At 37.6% G+C, this 18,828-nt stretch overlaps 1 protein-coding gene across 1 annotated transcript; it reads right to left on the bottom strand.

The window, feature by feature from the left end:
- Window positions 1-1,314: 1,314 nt before the first annotated feature.
- Window positions 1,315-18,828, bottom strand: degs1 (delta(4)-desaturase, sphingolipid 1). Its single transcript, XM_065249742.2, has 3 exons — window positions 18,611-18,828; window positions 7,848-8,590; window positions 1,315-2,196 (listed from the first exon to the last, which is right to left on the bottom strand). Exons 1-3 carry the CDS (start codon window positions 18,690-18,692, stop codon window positions 2,050-2,052), a joined length of 972 nt encoding a protein of 323 aa, XP_065105814.1. The 5' UTR covers window positions 18,693-18,828; the 3' UTR covers window positions 1,315-2,049.

The following is an 18,828-nucleotide window of genomic DNA, read 5'->3' as shown; positions in this document are numbered from 1 at the left end:
ATGTTTGAAAATGAACCACACCCATGACGGGCTAAATACATGTTGTGACAAGCTTTGCATCATGCTCCCTTGAAAAAAGTCATCGGCCACCGCTGAACACCAGAACTTCCCTCTCATCATCCCCGAGGAGGTCTCAAAGCTCAATCGTCTCCTTTCAGAAGCCCTTACTGAACCAATTGATGCCTCAGAAGATTTCATTAAGCTCCTTTGTAATGTCTATTTGACATTCTTGTTTTAATGCATACCACTTATTTCGAATAGGCTTATTTGAGATCAGTTTTTGCATAAGGTAATGATGATCTGATAAGAGAAGCCATTCTTAAGAGTAATAAAGGTGAATTATCATTGCATTCCTGGGGTTACACCAAAAATACATGACCGTACATGAAAAGACGAACGTCATTTGCATGCAACAGTTGGTCTTTCTCTGTATTTAATATCCTATTACATGAGCTTCTTGCACAGTATTAACAAATTGGTTCCATGAATGGTGGTTAAACGGCCTTGACACTTCAGGAAATACGTAGTTATAATGTAAGAGTTGCCAAACTTGCTGATATTGTGTTTTATTGTACCCTTTTTTTTTTAAAGGACCATTATTTGGTGTCACATTTTTACAGTTACACAACATATATATATATATATACATTTTTGTAATCATCCACCAAATATTCTCTCAGAACAAATTAATGCTAGGAATTAGACTTGGTCCTCAAATAAATAAAAGCATCCCTATAAGTTTTAGTGTACTATTTTTCCTCAATCCCCGGTGTTTTAAGGGTGATGATAACATTACATTTTTAATGATTTTAAAATATAAACTGATTGACAAAATGTGCAGCATACACAATTGTTTTACTACGGTTTAGAAAGAATCCCATAATGCACCTGGATAATAACATGTCCAGTGTGTGCAAAATGACAATATAAAAAAAGATTACAAATCATTCTTAGTATTATATATATAGTGACCACAACTGTTACTTTATAGGTCTTTTATAAAAAATGTAAAAGAACAAAATAAAAGGTGTGTTTGGACTTTTGACCACTAATGTTGAGCTGCTATTCCATTATACAGGGTAATACTTTCACATACAATCAGAAAATATACATCACAAATGCAAACGCACAACAACATCATTAGACAATCTTTCATTTATTAAGGCATGTTTATTTTAATGTTATTCAAAATGTATAAAAACGTAGTACTTCACGACTTGGTTAGCCAAAATATTTGGTTTATTTGGGTGTTTAATGAAATAATGTACTATGATGGAGCCATAAACAAACTTGTGAAAATGTAGGCCAAACAGCTGGACTTTGCTGTGTCTTTTAATATGAAGTAAGATTTTAAGCGTCCTGTATTTACAAGTCCATGTTACAGGTGGAATGTGAAACTGCAGTTCTACAACAGGATTTTTAACACATTTTAAAACAATATCAAATAAAGAAAAACTTAGTTTACTGGGATAAACTAATCAATGTCTTCAAGATTACAAGCAGATTTTTCAGATCATGGTTCAAATGAAACATTGAGCTGTTTTATAGCACTTTATACTCGGCCCGCACCTACACAGCAGTCATGTTCAGAAAGATTACTGTTAGTAATGATCAGCCAAAACATTTATGACACTTCTTGTAATAACAATTATCAGTCTTTTATATCGGTCACTGTGAAGATCTTCAATTACACAAATATTTCAAAATATGTTAAAGAGTTAAGAAACAAATGCATTTTAATGCAATGGGCCAATTTGGTGCACACATTTCAAAACATGAAAATTAAGCAGTGATGATGAAATAGCGCTCTGGCTTGGAGTCCAGAGAAATAGAATAAAATATCTTAAAAACTTTGGTTTATACTTAAAATTCGTCAGCACATTTGTTAAAAACAAAAAGTTACATTGCCACATTGCCTTTCTGTCATTGAAACTGAAACTAAATCCTATGTCTATGTTCTTTTATACTAACACACAATCAGCGGTATGGTGTGAATGAACAGAAATATTTCCCAGGTGTGCTCATCAGTGATGAGTCATCTGTGATGTGTTACTCCTGCTTTATATCTCCTGTGAGTCTTCTCTTCACACGGGAATATGGGCTCAGTTCATCATCCATAATGAAGTCATACAGAACCTTCACCCATGATGTGTAACATGGAAGATCTTTGTAGTATTCTGCTGCTATTTTCTTTACCTGATGAAAGAAACGGGATACACGATTTTAGAAAATAAGTTTTCTCTCTGTTCCATTTATTCATTTTGAAGAAGCATCTCACAAAGGAGGAACATTACAAGCAATATATCAGAAGATCATACGGTATTCGTAGTACACAATACTAAATTTAAAGTATAGGAAGATGAGTAAACATGCAGAGGCATAATGTAAACATGAGAAATTAACATTTATATACACTACACAGACAGATGTGGTTGACTGTGAGACAAAAGTGAACTGGTCACCCCTAAGTATGAACCGGTTTAAATTTCTATTTTTTTTTTATAAAATATAAAAGTTTGTAGTTGTATTATTTGTTGCACCACACTTTAATTAAACTGTTATAAATGTGTCTCTTGACTGGTCTGTTTGTTTGATAAACTTTTTTATACAACAGTTCTTTCTGGTTCTCGAATCTGATTGGCTAAGAGCTATGCGATATTGTGCTGATAACGGCACTGTAACCGCATCACCTTTCGTATTATTCCGCCACCTAGTGAATGGAGGTCCTAAGCAGGCTCATCTCTGAATGGAAAAACACAGACGCGCTGTTTTGAATCACTCTCCGTGTGTCTCATTAGTTTACTAGCTCATAAATCAGTCTGTGAATCCCGAATCGGAAGTAATTATTCTGTCAAAGATCAGCGCTCTTGGATGTTACGTTAAAGTTAATGGGAGAAATGTCTTGTCACATCGTGTGGACGATTAACACTTGGAAAGAGGAATATAAACACTCGTTTTTTTCTGGAGCTATATCTTTTATCAGAACGCGAAAACACCGTGGAACTGCAGGTAAGCACCGCAGCTTTTAAATGTGGACATTGATCATTTACTTTATCGTGATGTGACTATTAAAACATGTTATGAGATATCGCCACTGGTATATTTATAAGCAGCATGCAAAAAACATCTCTCTGACACTTATAAAAAACCGTTTTGTATAGTACTGACAAGAACAAAGTTTAATAATAATAATCGAGTGCTCGTATCGCGTTAAGAATAAATGAGAAAGCAATAGTAACGTTATACAAGTATAGTTTTATTAACTTTTACCTCGCGCCAAAACAATAACAACACAAAAGACACTAAATATGAATAAAAAAACAAGTAATCGTTTGATCATGACACTACATACTGCTGATTTGATCTCATTTTGATGATCATAAACAAACAAGGCCAACATGAGAGCCAGGGTATCTCTGTCAGAGATGTAGCCCAGAGAGGGCGGTGGTCAGCGGGGCGAGTGGACACTCACGTCCGCTCATGCTTTGGTTCTCATTCGTACCGAATCTCAGTAAGCACTCGTTCAAACAGGCGCTATCTTTACTAATCGACTGCAGATTTAAATATAATACATATACATTCTCGACTAAACTAATCTTAAATCTACACTTTGTGACCAAGAAACGGTAATATAAAGAAACGGCTTTTCCGTCCATTGAGTTGTTATGAGCTTCAAAGCAGCCGAAAGTTTTACCTGTCATTCTGGCCGCCCTCAAATCCGTGGCGGAAGAAGTAGTTCTCAAACAAAGAGGCTTTTAAAATAACTCCGTTGTTGTTTTTTAGTTTTCGTTTTTCAAACGTGTGCCGTCGAACTGTTGTATAAAAGCAATATCGCTCTCGGAGTCGTGTGATATAGCTCTATATCATCACGGCTGTGATTGCCTCCGGCACTCGGCCTACGGCCTCGTGCCTCTGGCCTAATCACAGCCGTGATGATATAGAGCTATATCACACTCCTACTCGAGCGATATTGCTTAAATATATATATACATTTTCTCTATACACCACCACCTACATCTGATCAATTTAAAAAGGAGAAATTTCTGGAGTAATGTCAAGATGGCACCACATATGGCTGCCTTGTTTTGTTATACATGACCTTTGTCATTTTTTTCTCAATTAATTTTACCAGGGACAAATTGCTGAAAATTATACACACCTGTCAGGGTTTTTTTCAGATGTTTTACTGGACATTTTAGTCAGAGGTGGAGTTGAGCGATTAATTGAAATTGAATCGCAAAAGGCTGTAATATTTGACACTGGACCACAAAACTAAGGGCAAGGGTAATTTTTTTAAAATTAAGATTTATACATAATCCAAAAGCTAAATAATTAAGATTTGTATTGAAGTATGGTTTGTTAGGATATGGCAAATAATTTGAGATACAACAATTTGAAAATCTGGAATCTGAGGGTGCAAAAAATATATATATTTATGGTAGGAAATTTCTAAAATATCTTTATGAACATTATCTCAACATGATAATGATTTTTGGCATAAAAAAGTTTATTATTTTGACCCATGCAATGTATTTGAGCCTTTTCTACAAATATAAAAAAATGGCACTTATAAACAGACAAGGGCTCAAGTCAGCAAAAGGCCCTGGGGCCGATTGAGGCTTAAATAAAACTTGACGCATATGGCAGCTTGGGTCTCTTAATGCTTGTTAAATACTCACACCTGGCTCCTCATAACAAGACACCACATGTGTTAGACTCATTGAGGCTGTTTACACTTGGCATTAACATGCGTTTTCGTCGATCGGATCACAAGTGGACAACGTTAATGCCAGGTGTAAACGGTGTTCAAAACGTTTTGAGCTCGTCCACTTTCGACCACTTTCAACCACATCCAGAGGCTGTTTACACTTGGCATTAACATGCGTTTTCATCGATCGGATCACAAGTGGACGAGAGAGACACATTACGTTTACACCTGGTATTTAAATCCGTCTCTTTTATCCACTTTCGACCGCATCTGTCCTGAATACTGTGAGGGGGTGGTCTGTGAGACGGTGGGCGAGTCTCTCTGCTGTCATTCAAACCCGAGCGGGAGTAATTATGAGTTTATATGGACGCAAACTATATTATGTCGGAGTCCACTGCTTGTTTAGCAAGTATACATGCTGCATAGTGTTTTGTACGTTTATATGTTGGAGCTTTCTCTCAATTTTCAGCGCAATTGATGAAATACGATCGCGCAACTTTCACACGCTTTCAAAACGAAACTACGGAGATCAGCCGCTTTAGTTTTATCAATGAAAGGCTAAAAATAGCGCTGTTCACCGTATGTTTACGCCAGAAGTCAAAAAAAGACGTAAAACTTGTGTTTAATACCTCAGATTAAATAAATGGGCGGAGAGAAGGCGGTCGCGTGTGGCTGTTCGAACGCATTCAATCACATATGCGTTCCGCAACTCCAAAGCTATCCGATCGAAAGTGGTTTCGACTACCTCTGAATGTGGTTGAAAGTTTTCGAAAGTGGACGAGCTCAAAACGTTTTGAACACCGTTTACACCTGGCATTAACGTCGTCCACTTGTGATCCGATCGACGAAAACGCATGTTAATGCCAAGTGTAAACAGCCTCCAAGTTTTACGTCTTTTTTCGACTTCTGGTGTGAACATACGGTGAACAGCGCTATTTTTAGCCTTTCATTGATACAACTAAAGCGGCTGATCTCCGTAGTTTCGTTTTGAAAGCGTGTGAAAGTTGCGCGATCCTATTTCATCAATTGCGCTGAAAATTCAGAGAAAGCTCCAACATATAAACGTACAAAACACTATGCAGCATGTATACTTGCTAAACAAGCAGTGGACTCCGACATAATATAGTTTGCGTCCATATAAACTCATAATTACTCCCGCTCGGGTTTGAATGACAGCAGAGAGACTCGCCCACCGTCTCACAGACCGTCCCCTCACAGTATTCAGGACAGATGCGGTCGAAAGTGGACAAAAGAGACGGATTTAAATACCAGGTGTAAACGTAATGTGTCTCTCTTGTCCACTTGTGATCCGATCGATGAAAACGCATGTTAATGCCAAGTGTAAACAGCCAAATTGTTGAGTTAGACCCATTCATGTGCATGCTGTCTCAGTAGACCTCACACAAGACACCCAAAAACATTGGCGTTTTGGGCTTAAATGGTGTGATAGTATCAATTAAAAATGGTTACAAAAAAGAATGATAAATTATGACAAGTATTAAATCATGGCAAACCTGACCTCGGTTTCTGTTTTTGTCAATGTAGGATAATCAAGAAAAACATTTCTAACTGATATTTGTCAAAACACGCGTTTAAAATTAGTACATGTTAGTAACCAAATGAATAACCAGTAACTAATTTAAATCAAAGAAATAAGGCAAGTTTTAATTTTAACTCTTTCGCCGCCATTGACGAGATATCTCGTCAATCAATAGAAAACGCTTCCCTGCCAATGACGAGTATTTCCGGCTTTCCGCAATACCGCTATTATCCTTTCGCAACTTTTTAAACCCGGAAGTATTGGCCTATGTCAAGCAGCTGCATGTCCGTGTCTGTTTTAAAGATCGCTCTGAATGGGATCTCTATGAAAAGTCCGTCACAAAAATGGAATTATCTCTGCTTTTTGCTCAAAATGTGGTGTTTTTGCAGAAACCTACCCATATTCAAAAGCTGATTACAAAAGAACCACTGAAGGTAGATGAAAGGTTTTTTTTGTTTGAAAGCAGAGGGTCTGTTCTTTCATTTGTTATATTGTATGTTTATATATTTAAAGAAGAACATTTTCTGGAAGACATTAAACTTTTGTGAAAATCATGAAAAACGCTGGCGCTGTCTGGCAACTTTTTTTAAAAACGCTGGCGGCGAAAGAGTTAAGGTTTAGTCTGGGCAGGATTAAAAGGAAATAAGATCTTGCTGTGTCTCAAAAGGGGGGATTCATTAACTTTCTGGTTCTTTCTGATTCCATTTTTAAACCCTAGTTAGTGTGTAATGTTGCTATAATAGCATAAATAATACCTGTAAAATGATAAAACTTCACTGCCAGGCGATGTATTTTCTTTAACAGAATTCGCCTTTCAAAACCTACAGCGAAGGGCCGGTTTGGACTACAGCCCTTTACTTCCTGCATCAGGTTTATTTCAATGCATATATTGTATTTATGTTTATTTTATGCAATAAAAAATTACATTTGCACCATTTTTATGAAAGTTAAGACTGAATGGACCTGAAAATGTCAAATGATGTAACCGCCAATTGCCCCAAAGAATGAGGAATATTAAATATTTTATCCACCTTGATGACATGTAAGCGTAATCCTAAAAAATCATTTTAAAATATAATTTTATTAGTTATATCTAAATGTAAATTTTAATGCGTTTTTAGAATATTTGTCCGGACATATGCTGAAAACAGCTCTGTTTTCTTAATAATCTTTGACAAATGATGTAAAAACGTAACTAAAAAAATCATATTACACTAAACTAGATGATTATATTTTAATCCACATTTATTTATGAATAATATATTTATATTTTCATTTAAAAAAATATTATTTACACCAATTGACACAGACTGGTTACACCACATTGGCATTTTTGCAATTATCCCCAAAATATTCTTTCAAAATGAAATAAAACAGAAATTTTAGACTTGGTCCTCAAAAAAGAGAATGAATGCAAGTAATCTGCTAATTTATTTTGAAATTTTACCCTTTTACATTTAATTGAACCATACGGACACAAAATAATGAACGTCACGTCATTGACCCAGAGTTACAATTTTGATCCCTGGAAAAAAACTTTTTTTAAATTCTATCAGTGCATACGTTAAACTAAATGTTAATAAAAACTAGACATCTTACCATTGGTAGTCGGCATCCTGGAATGCTGGGGAAGTCATGGTGCTCATTGTGGTACCCAACATTGAACGTGAGCAAGTTGAGTGATCCATAGTAAGAATAGGTCTCATGGCCTTTGAGGAACATATAATGCTCGGCAATAAAGTGTCCAGAGATGGGATGGAGACCCATCCCTAACATTGACCCCATCATCATGTAGACCACGGGCTTGACTCCCCAGATCCAATAGAGGAGAGCATTAAAGGTCAACTGAACTGCCACGTTTAGAAGCTCCAGTTGGCTGATTGGTTTGGGGTTGATGCACAGCGGACGAATGGCGTAGAACAGCGGCTGAAAAATTATCCAGATAAGCTTGCGGAAACGAGTGCAAAAGAACCATCCCTCAAAATCGGTGGGTATGTCAACATCCACACCATCTCCGCCCAGGTAGCGATGGTGGTCCAGGTGATAACGCTTAAAAGATGCAGAATAAGGCAACCCAACCGGAAGATTTGCGAAAATGGCAAACCAGCGGTTCCATTTCGCACGGTTGTTACCGAAAGCGGTGTTGTGTGAGATCTCGTGAATGGCTAGTGTCATTGAATGGTTTACGCAACTCCCAAATGCATACGTCCAAAACATCACCCATTTCCAAGGCAGGTCCTTCACCAAGTAGAAGGCCAAAAACTGGATGGCAACCATCGTAGAGACTATCCATTTTAACCTGGGGTCCGGTCCCATTAGGGACTTGATCTCTGGATATTTAGCTGTCGAAACAAAAAAGACAGATGTTATATCATACATTACTATTCTGATGTCCAGCACCAATTCAGTGTCAGGGATGATTAAGACATTTTTTAACTGAAAAACTTAGCTAAATTCACAGTACAATTTGATAGGGAACCTTAATATTAAACACTTGATGTAAACATTGAGTTTTCTCTGTGGCGTGGTTGTGGAGAGCCATCTTTTTGTAGAGGTTTTGCCAGCTTTTTTGCCACAGAACATTCTGCCCTCTCCACACTACATTGACAAACCGCTCTACTGGAGGTTGGTAACAGAACTAAAGGTAACTGAATATCCCAGAGCTACCCAGGTGAACTTGCTGCATTCCACTGAGGCAGTATTAAACAAAGCTGTGCTTCTTCTGCTAGGGCTGTGACTGTGGCAGTACTGTTTCACACCGCAATGGTAATGCACCAATTCACCGCAGTGGTTAAAGACTGTGTGGGTGCGTACGTGTGCATGCGTGTATATGCACACGTGCATTGAGGCATATAGGCTTATATACAATGTATACATATATTTTGTTAATGTAAGCGAGGATCAGATTTACGTTTCTTAACACACATGCATGTTCATAGGCGCCAATTTCTTTTTCCCCCGGTGGGTGCTCGTCACAACATCAAGCAATGCTTGGGTAACTTAGCAACTATAGATGCTCTGGAGCACCCAAGCGCTTCGAAAAGAAGGAGGAAAGCGGCATGGTCACTTTTTCCACATAAAATATTGCACATATTTTCATTCGTGCTACTACCATAGACTGTAAAAAAGATGGATGATGCAACGTCGCCTCCCTTCATTGTAATGAATTGAAGCCAAAAATGTCCGACCATGGTCGCCGCCATGTTACGTAAAAACGTCAGTCTGGAGCCAAGGCATGCGCAGAAGGAATCATCCGTGGAGCCAGAGGCGGTATCAAACTTTCGCCCAAACGCTTGCACGCCCAATTCAACCACGCCAATCATAACAACACGCCATATTTCTATAGCATTAAATTACTAGCTAAAATGAAACTTAGCACAAAAATGAACACTTGAACATATGTCAGCGTAATAACAACTACCTGAAAGGACCAAAACCATCTTTTTTATTGGAAGAGTAAATAATTTTACTCCCATTCGTTTGAATGGAGGGGGCGGGGTTTATGACTTGTACTGCAGCCAGCCACCAGGGGCGATCAAAGAGCCAGAGGCTTCACTTTTCAAGATTTATGAGGCACACCCGGCTATTACTCATTACTCGCCCGCACGGAGTAAATTATCCCCTTGCATCCCTGCCCGTGAATTTTAGGAATGTCACAATCCACCCATTTTAGACACTTTATGCGGGTATCCGCGGGTACCCGACTCGTTGCAGGACTATTCCACCAAAGACTTTTATGTTTTCCCTATTTAAAGACTGTTACATGAGTAGTAACACGAGTAAGTATGTTGGCACAAAATAAAACTTTTGTTTGGAGCCATATGAATGAATGGGTCTGGGCTGAATGCTAAAGCGCTGTAAAAAATTTTAAGTGCATGCATTGAAAAAAGATAGGTATGTTTTAATTCATCTAAAGCCCTATTCGGACGGGATTAGTTTTACAGGGGGACCTCTGAGAAAATCGTGCTTCTCAGAGGTCCTCTGTGTTTTTAATCCCGTCCGAATCGGCCATGTCTGTGTTTTTCTCTGACGACCTCCGTAAAAATTCCAGAGCAATTTACCTACTGTTTTTCGCCGAACTCAGAGGTCCTCTGAGAAATTTAATCCCGTCCGGATGCAAATGTCTGTGTTTGCCCGCAATATCTTTTGAAAACGCGGTTCATTTCGTGTTTTGGCCAACTTGATCTGCCGTAAGGTCTTACTAATGCGCGTATATTGTATTTCCTGAGTCCCATTCATTCAGATATGAATGTTTTTTCGCATTCGGCAAAATAAAATAATTAAATCAAAACGAGCTGAATATCAAACACTGTTAAGACTAAACACTGATATATCATTAACATTATAAGAAACTCCGTTCAAAGTTGTTTAACTCCGGAATGGTAATGTTAATTAATAAATATATTAAATTGTATTAATCATTATTTCTTCATTATTTTGTGTTTGTTATAAGCAGACAGTTATATAAAACACGTAGGCTAATGTTACTTTAGTAGGATTTGTATATTTTATTTTGATTTGTTAAAATTAAATTAATAAATTACATGTTCTGTCATGATTTTACATTTAAAGCAAAATATTAAACATTACAAACACGCGTATCCAGAGCACGTGCTACTGCAACGCCCAAATGAAGAAACAGACACTCCCATCTCTGGAATAGACTGCATCATTTTAATCCCGTCCGAATCGGTACATAAAATCACAGACGTCCTGGGGGACACGCTGAAACTCAAACGTCGTTTGGAAAACTAATCCCGTCCGAATAGTGCTTAAGCTGAGGTAATAACATAGTAAAATATTGTAAAACGATGGTGTTTTCCTTTAAGCACACAGTTGACAGTATCCATTAGGGATGTTAACAATTAATATATCTTCAATTAATTGTCGATAAGAATTAAATAGATAAAACTTAATGATGGTCGAAAAAGCAAGGTCATGCACATGTGTGCGGCGCCTGCACAAAAACACATACAAACATCATCTTGAAGAATCTGGATTGATATTGGCTGATTATGGCGACAAGAAATCGGTCAAGACATCAAAAAAATTGACAAGATATCAAAAAATCTTGATCGGAGCATTCCTAATAATTAGTCCTAATTTATTTTATTTATACTTTTTGTGTTTGAGTCAGTGAAAATGTGGACAGTGGAAAGAAAAATCTGAATCACCGGCCCAGCAGAAAAAATCCTTAACTTTAAATCCTGGATGCTCTAATGCATTTTTAACCTACTGAAAGTGAGAAACTCATTTACATGTCTGTTACGCATCCTTGCCTATTGCAGTACTGTTCTGGCTGGTTTACTAGGAGCCTCATTAAACATTTACAAAAAAGTTAAAGACACAGCTATATGAATGCTATTTATACCAAAACTCCTCCACGTCTTAACCCTCTTAGGTCTGAACGGGTTTTGGTGCCCTGAAGAATTTTTGACATTTGTCCTTTGTTCAGTTGCTTAGAAACATAATGATGGCAAAAATCTCTACACTATTCAGCACAAACTGGGCTACCATAATATCTGAGCAACATGTATGTACATGTTTGTATTTTTAAGAGAAAAATGGTTAGTTATTGAAAAAGTCAATGAAATAAGTCCACAAAACCCATACTAAACAGGCTTAAGGATATATATATATATATATATATATATATATATATGTATGATTTTACGTTAAGAACACAGCCGACAAGTAGAAGAGAAGACAAACACAGCTGCAAACACAAAATAAATAAATAAATTACACATCAATGCTATTATCATTATTTATCTTGTAATAACAGTTTCAAATTATACTGCTTCTCTATTAGACTTTACTTTAATACAACTGTGGCGCTCACAAGCTGTCTTTTCTGGACTGTGCCATAAACTTAATGCTGTTGGTCATTTAAAAAAGAGGGAGGGTCTTCTTGATAGTTCCGTACTGACTTCCTGTTTCAGTTCAAATGATTTCACCACCACAAAAATTTAAATAATACTTCTTTATTCTGCAATGTCACGGTGGTGTTACTTCAACTTACCTATGCAATACGTTAATATTCTCCTGCTGTAACCACCTGGTTAAACGTTGAGTATGTTTTTATTTATTATAGTCCCAAGCTGTGGAACTTAATCTTTAACAAAGTGTTAAATAGTAACATCTACACATGCTTATAAATATCATAGGTGTTCACTTTTTAAATCATATTTCGTCATATTGTGTTCTTTATATTTGCCTGTTCAGGGGCAAAGGTAGCGTGTTTTACTCGGACACTGCTGAAAAACAAACATTTTTTATTTGATTCATGTGTTGTTGAACATGTGAAGTGACATAACAGTCTGTGTTCCTCTGTATAAATATACGAACACATCTTCAAGCTTATATGCTTGTCAGGTAAGTTCATGATTAAAAATGAACATTTGAACAGAAACAAAAGCTATTACATGTCTTTGTCATTCAAATATGAAATTAGTGGTAATAATTCATTATGACACATATTTTACAACCCTGTCCATCAAAATTCTAATTAATTAATTTCTAATGCAACTGCATCCATTTGGTTATCAGTTTTTCATCAGTTTATAAACTCTGCTCACAGATTAACTTATTTTACTTTATCTTTATTTATCTAGATTTGTCAACTTTTTTTTTTCATTTGAACAGTTTGTGTCCACAAATTACTAATGTTGATAAAACTATACCTCCAATTTAGCAATCATTACCCAAGGTTTTGCTGACTGTATCCACAGGCTCTTAGGCAAATTCACAATCTTAGCTTACTTATTAACACAATCCTAAAAATGTATTTGTAACCTTAGACAATGTCAGCAAAACCAGCATGTTGGACTGAGCAACAGCAGTACAATAAACATTACTAAAAGATCATCTCTCATTGGTCCCTTTGTTTAATAAAAACAAATGCAAACAAACAAATGTTTGCAGCCAGTTTCAAAAGGACCCAATCTGAACCTGATGATTTCTTCCGCATGCTGGGTTTATATGACAGTGATTGGATACATGTCTGTACAGGTATGTGCACTGTAACATCTTCAAAGCAGACAAACATGAACAAGCATGAATAGAGATTTTGCTCAACACTAATATCCTAGATAACAGTACTGTATACTAGAACAGAGATCTTTAACCTTGCTACTGTCCTGCAAAGTTTAGTTCACACACAGTGATCCTAAAGATCTTGATTAGCTGATTCAGGTGTGTTTGATTTGGGTTGGAGTTGAACTCTACAGAAGGACACTAAGGCTGGGTCTCAATCAGCTCCCTTGTTCAGTAGTAAGGGCACTGATTGGGGAGTCTACCATTTTAAGGGCTGTCTCAATCGCAAAATCCTTTCAGTGCACTGGAACGTTTATTAGGCCTGGGGCGGTAACCGAATTACCGCCATACCGCGGTCACGTGACCCCATGCCGCGGGTCTGAGCTCCTCACCATCATAACCGCAAAAAAAACAAAACAAAAAATAACACTTGAAACATTGGCTTGCACTTGTGTATATGTGGGGATGTTAAACACGCAGCTTGTAAACAACCACAGCTTGTTAACTGAACATTAATAGTTAACTGATATGATTTTTAATATTAAATTGTCTTTGAGTAGAATTACAGATGACGTTGTCTATGACTCCGTAAAAGCAATACAAACTTTTTATTTAATTTGAACGTGCAAACAGCCGCAACAGATCAACAACAGAATCAGGTTTCATACATTATTAAATTGTCACGCAACATAAAGAGCACGCGATCAGTCCGAGGATTAATATCCAAAGAGGTTAGATTTCTCTTTTTCATCTAGCTTACCATAGTAGCCATGTCTAGAGCAGGACACATTTCAAAAAGTTTTGCTTTTGCGTCTTCTTTCTCGATGTTTATGGTAGGACAGACGCGGACTGCAACAATTTTTTTAACTGATAATAATTAATTGTTCAAGTTGTTGAATGTTGAAATTGAAGAAATGTGGAAGGAAATAATATTCACTTTACATGTTCCTTAAGTAATTTGCACGTGTTTTGTATTGAAGATAAATAAATCATGCATGTTATTTAACTGGTTGTCTTGCCAATAAACCGAAAAACCGCGGGAATTTGTTGATTACCGACCACGGTAAGAAAAAATCCAAACCGGCCCAGCCCTAACGTTTATTCCCTAAAAATTCCCACAGTGCAACGCAAAAACCAGTAAGCAGTGATGCTCCTATGTTCCCTTATCAGAAATCACGTGACCTTTTCTGAAGCTCGCCAACTGAAAAATCGTTTGTTTTATTTTTAAATGTGTAAATAACTTTATTTACATAGGCAATAATGCCATGGAGTGTCAATATGCTCTTCTACAAACTTCAGGTCTGTAGCAATCTTCTTTTTAGTAAGCCTTTATGGTGTCCTGCCATGGATACCCTGCTTGTTCAGTGTTTTACATATTGTAGACTCATAAACAGAGATGTTAGCAAGTTCAAATGACGCTTTAAATCTTTGGCTTTCATTCGGGGTTGTGTCTTTCCCTCATTGATGAGGCTTCGTTGTGCTCTTGGTGTCATTTTGACTGGGCGCCCACTTCTTGGTAGAGTAGCAACAGTCCCAAAGCGTCTCCATTTGTAGATTGTTGAATTTGTAGACTAGCGAATTTCTAAAGTCTTTGAAGTACATTTTTTTGAACCTTTTTCAGCTTTACGTAAATTAACAATTCTTGATCGTAGCTCCTCTGAAAGCTCTTTTTGGTGAGGCATGGCTCACATTAAGTATGTTGTTCTTTCTTCCCCTTCTTCTTTACTTCCAAGTTTAGAGATTAGAAGAATGCTATCTAGCGGTCTGATGTAAACTGAAACATTGTTGCCATGGAGATGCAACAGAATAAACAAGTTTTTTCTGCAACACCCTTAAGTTTAACGGGCACATAAGGGTGAACTTAAAGGGGGAAAATTACACTAAGGGCGCACTCACATTATCCAAACCATGCCCCAGCGCGATTGTCACCTCTCCCTACTCCCCCAGGTGCACGCACTCACACTGTACTTTTTAACGATCCGAGTCCGGGCGCGCTTTCGTCATTAAGATGTGATTGTTTTGAAAAAAGCAGGATTTAGTAAAGTGCTCTCTTAACACTGGAACCCACCGTAATGATAAGTCTGTGTTTTTTATTTGGAGTCGTTTGGTGCGCGATTACAGACAGCCCTCTCATATGTCATCATATTGCTTAGTTGATCTGTCACATGTGCAGCTTGGACATTTATGTAACCCCGCTGCTCGCATCAAAAGGTTTATACGGAGGCAGATGAACGTGAGTGGTCGCGCAACTTAAAGGAACAGTATGTAGGATTGTGGCCAAAATTGGTATTGCAACAACAAAACTTGTGGCTAAAACTGGTACTGCAATCACCCAACTGGTGGCCAATACACAACATGACAACATAAACATCAGTTGAGGGCTGCAACTCTACTTTTTAAATGACAATATCCTGGCCGGACTGCTGTTGTCAGTGATATAAGTATTTGAAATGAAAATGTTTTCTTAATGTCTAGTGACATATCAGGGTCATTTTATGAGTAATTGATATAAACTTCTTACATACTGTTCCTTTAAGTCTTCACCTTTTGAATCGCGCTCAGGCGCGATTGTGCTCACACCACAGCCTTCCGCGCCTGAGCCCAAGTGAACCGTGCTCCGGCCCACCTCTGCAACCCGGCCGCGGCGCGATTAACCAACAGAGCGATCACACTAGTCAAACAAACCAGGCTTTGGGGGTCAAACGCGCCCAAGCGCGGTTTGGTTAGTGTGAGTGCGCCCTAAAGATGCCAACCGGGCCCAGTGCTACAAACTAAAAAAGTTCATTTCAAAGCCTGGGTCTACCAATTAAGGAGTTTATCCCACAAAGCAATGAAAGCTAGGTAAAAAATTACAGAGGGTAAGAAATGATGACTGTAAGATTGACCGGTATCTGTGTCTGATAACTGCATGGCCGATAATGTTGAGGAGGTTGTAAAACCCATCAGAAAGACCATAGTTAGACCAATGAAAGGTTCATATCGAAATCTTAACGTGTGCTCACATACAACACATTACCAATTGTTTTTAATCTATACAGTAGTTGTACACTTGAATACACTTTGAAATGGTTTGTCCTGGACTTATACTTTTAATGGTAGGTATTAAAGGGAGATTTCACAAGACTTTTTAAGATGTCAAATAAATCTTTGTTGTCTCCAGAGTACGATTGTGAAGTTTTAGCTCAAAATATCATATAGATCATTTATTACAGCATGTTAAAATTCCCACTTTGTAGGTGTGAGCAAAAATGTGCTGTTTTGAATGTGTCCTTTTAAATGCAAATGAGCTGATCTCTGCACTAAATGACAGTGTCATGGTTAGATAGTGCACATTAAGGGGCTGTATTATCTCCTTCTGACATCACAAGGGGAGCCAAATTTCAATGACCTATTTTTTAAAATGCTTGCCGAGAATGGTTTACCAAAACTAAGTTACTGGGTTGTTCTTTTTTACATTTTAGAAGCACTGGGGACTAGAGGTGGACCGGTTTATCGGCTGGGACGATAATTTGGCTGATTTGTGGCATATTTAAAAACATTGGCTTTGGCCGTTTTTGCTGCAAAATTAGGCCGATTAATAGGTCGATTGCGAAAGGTCAGAAGACCAAATCAGATCCAGCGAGGAAATGTTTTTTATGTTGTTACAGTAACACTTTGTTTACAGTTTTGCGCTGCTCAACCTGGATTAGCACACAACTTCACCAAACATATCGGTCCAGAAAATCGGCATCATATATCGGCCATCAGCTGCCCTGATGTCTAAATATCGGAATCGGCATCGACTAGAGAAAAACCACATCGGTCGACCTCTGCTGGGGACCCAATTATAGCACTTAAACATGGAAAAAGTCAGATTTTTATGATATGTCCCCTTTAATTGAGTTAATCACCAGTAGTAAAGAATTGCAGAAGTAATTATGCAAAGTAGTAAGAGAGTTAAAACTCACATGCGTCTTACAAATACAACAGGCCCTTTGAGAGCAACCGCAATGCTGATGTGGCCTAAGATGAGTTTGACACCCCAAATGTAAAGTTTACAGAAATAAAATTTGCATATACTGATTCATCAGCGATTTCATTATTTGATCATGATTCATTTTATGGGGCAGTTTTGCGGACAGGGATTAGATTAGTCCTAGACTAAAATAAATGTAAGAGCTGTTCAAACTGAAAACAACTTGCACAGACATATCTTAAAATACATCAGTGCCCTTTGTTTTGCCTCAAAATGCACACAGGTAATGTTTTAAGTAAGGCATGTTTGTTAAAACTAGTTATATTTCCTAATTAAACTAAGACCTAGTCCTGTCTTAAACTAATCCCTGTCCAGGAAACCACCCCTATATCTTCATTTATTCACATCAGAAAAACATTTCAGCTTGTATTCTATTGCTGTATTGCCTCCGTGCTCTGGATTTGCATCTTCTATTGTTGCTCTATGCAAAGCAAGGCCCTTATATAACTTACACAATGCGATTGTGTAAATCCCCACTGCCGTATTTTATCTGTTTTAGAGGATGGCATTTAAACTTTGGTAGGTCCACACTATTACTCCTGCACACAGATTCAGATTTCTGCACTTTAAAGGCGATCTTTCAGAACGGATGAAGAGATCCATTGTGAAGACAGACAGATCGCGAGATAACCTACGTAACCCTTCTCATGTGACGCGGACTCTCACGTTACCACCAGTCTCACCATTTTACCATTTATAGACCACTATAATACAGATTATCAATAAATAATCATTAAAATCAATCTATTTAACAACGAAGTTGGACGTATTTCTACTAGGGTAAAGCGTCGGGAAAATAGTTAGCAGTAAATGCTAAAACGGGACAGTTAGCCGGCTAACGTTAATAATTAGCTGATATATCTTAATATGTTTTAATTTCCGACATACTATGACATAAAACGCATGTACCAGTAAGTATTTAGGGTCATGTGGAGTGTTTTTGTCGTGTAGTATGGTACAGTACAGGTCAGTTAAGGAAATGTCTGGGAGTGGCTCACATATAACGGTCATGCTTTACTCCTACTCAAAATCTATGGAGACAAAACCTTTAAATTATAAAATTATAATGTTTTATTCGATCGCGGACAGCAACGTTACACATTAAACATGCATTAGTGAAAATAAATAACCACTAAACTTTAACTCTCGGTAGGAAAAATTTTACATAACAGAATCCCAAACAAAAGTAACTTGCATAAACCGAAAACAACACATTACGCGGATATGTGCACGTTATATATATGGTTATATTATGATAATTATTAATCAGAGAGAAAGAGAGACATTTTCCGTGGCGCAGTAAAAGACTCACCCAAAATTTCTTTCCTCCGGTCCGCGTGGGGCTGGTCTGTATAAACCCACTCGAAGTCTTCGCGCGCTACTCGATTGCCCATTTTATTTGATCTTTACCTAAATTCGTCGGGATGTGAGTGTGGGAACGACAGCGGTTATTTCGCACGACTCTCCCACATCTTCTGTCAGCGATCGCAGCTTCCGATAGTGAACTGATCTTTCGGTTTCCAAAGACTG

This window comes from Paramisgurnus dabryanus, chromosome 20 (assembly GCF_030506205.2).
Source record: "Paramisgurnus dabryanus chromosome 20, PD_genome_1.1, whole genome shotgun sequence".
Lineage (NCBI taxonomy): Eukaryota > Metazoa > Chordata > Actinopteri > Cypriniformes > Cobitidae > Paramisgurnus > Paramisgurnus dabryanus.
Note: the sequence above shows the minus strand (reverse complement) of the source record. Positions and strands in the feature narration are given on the sequence as shown.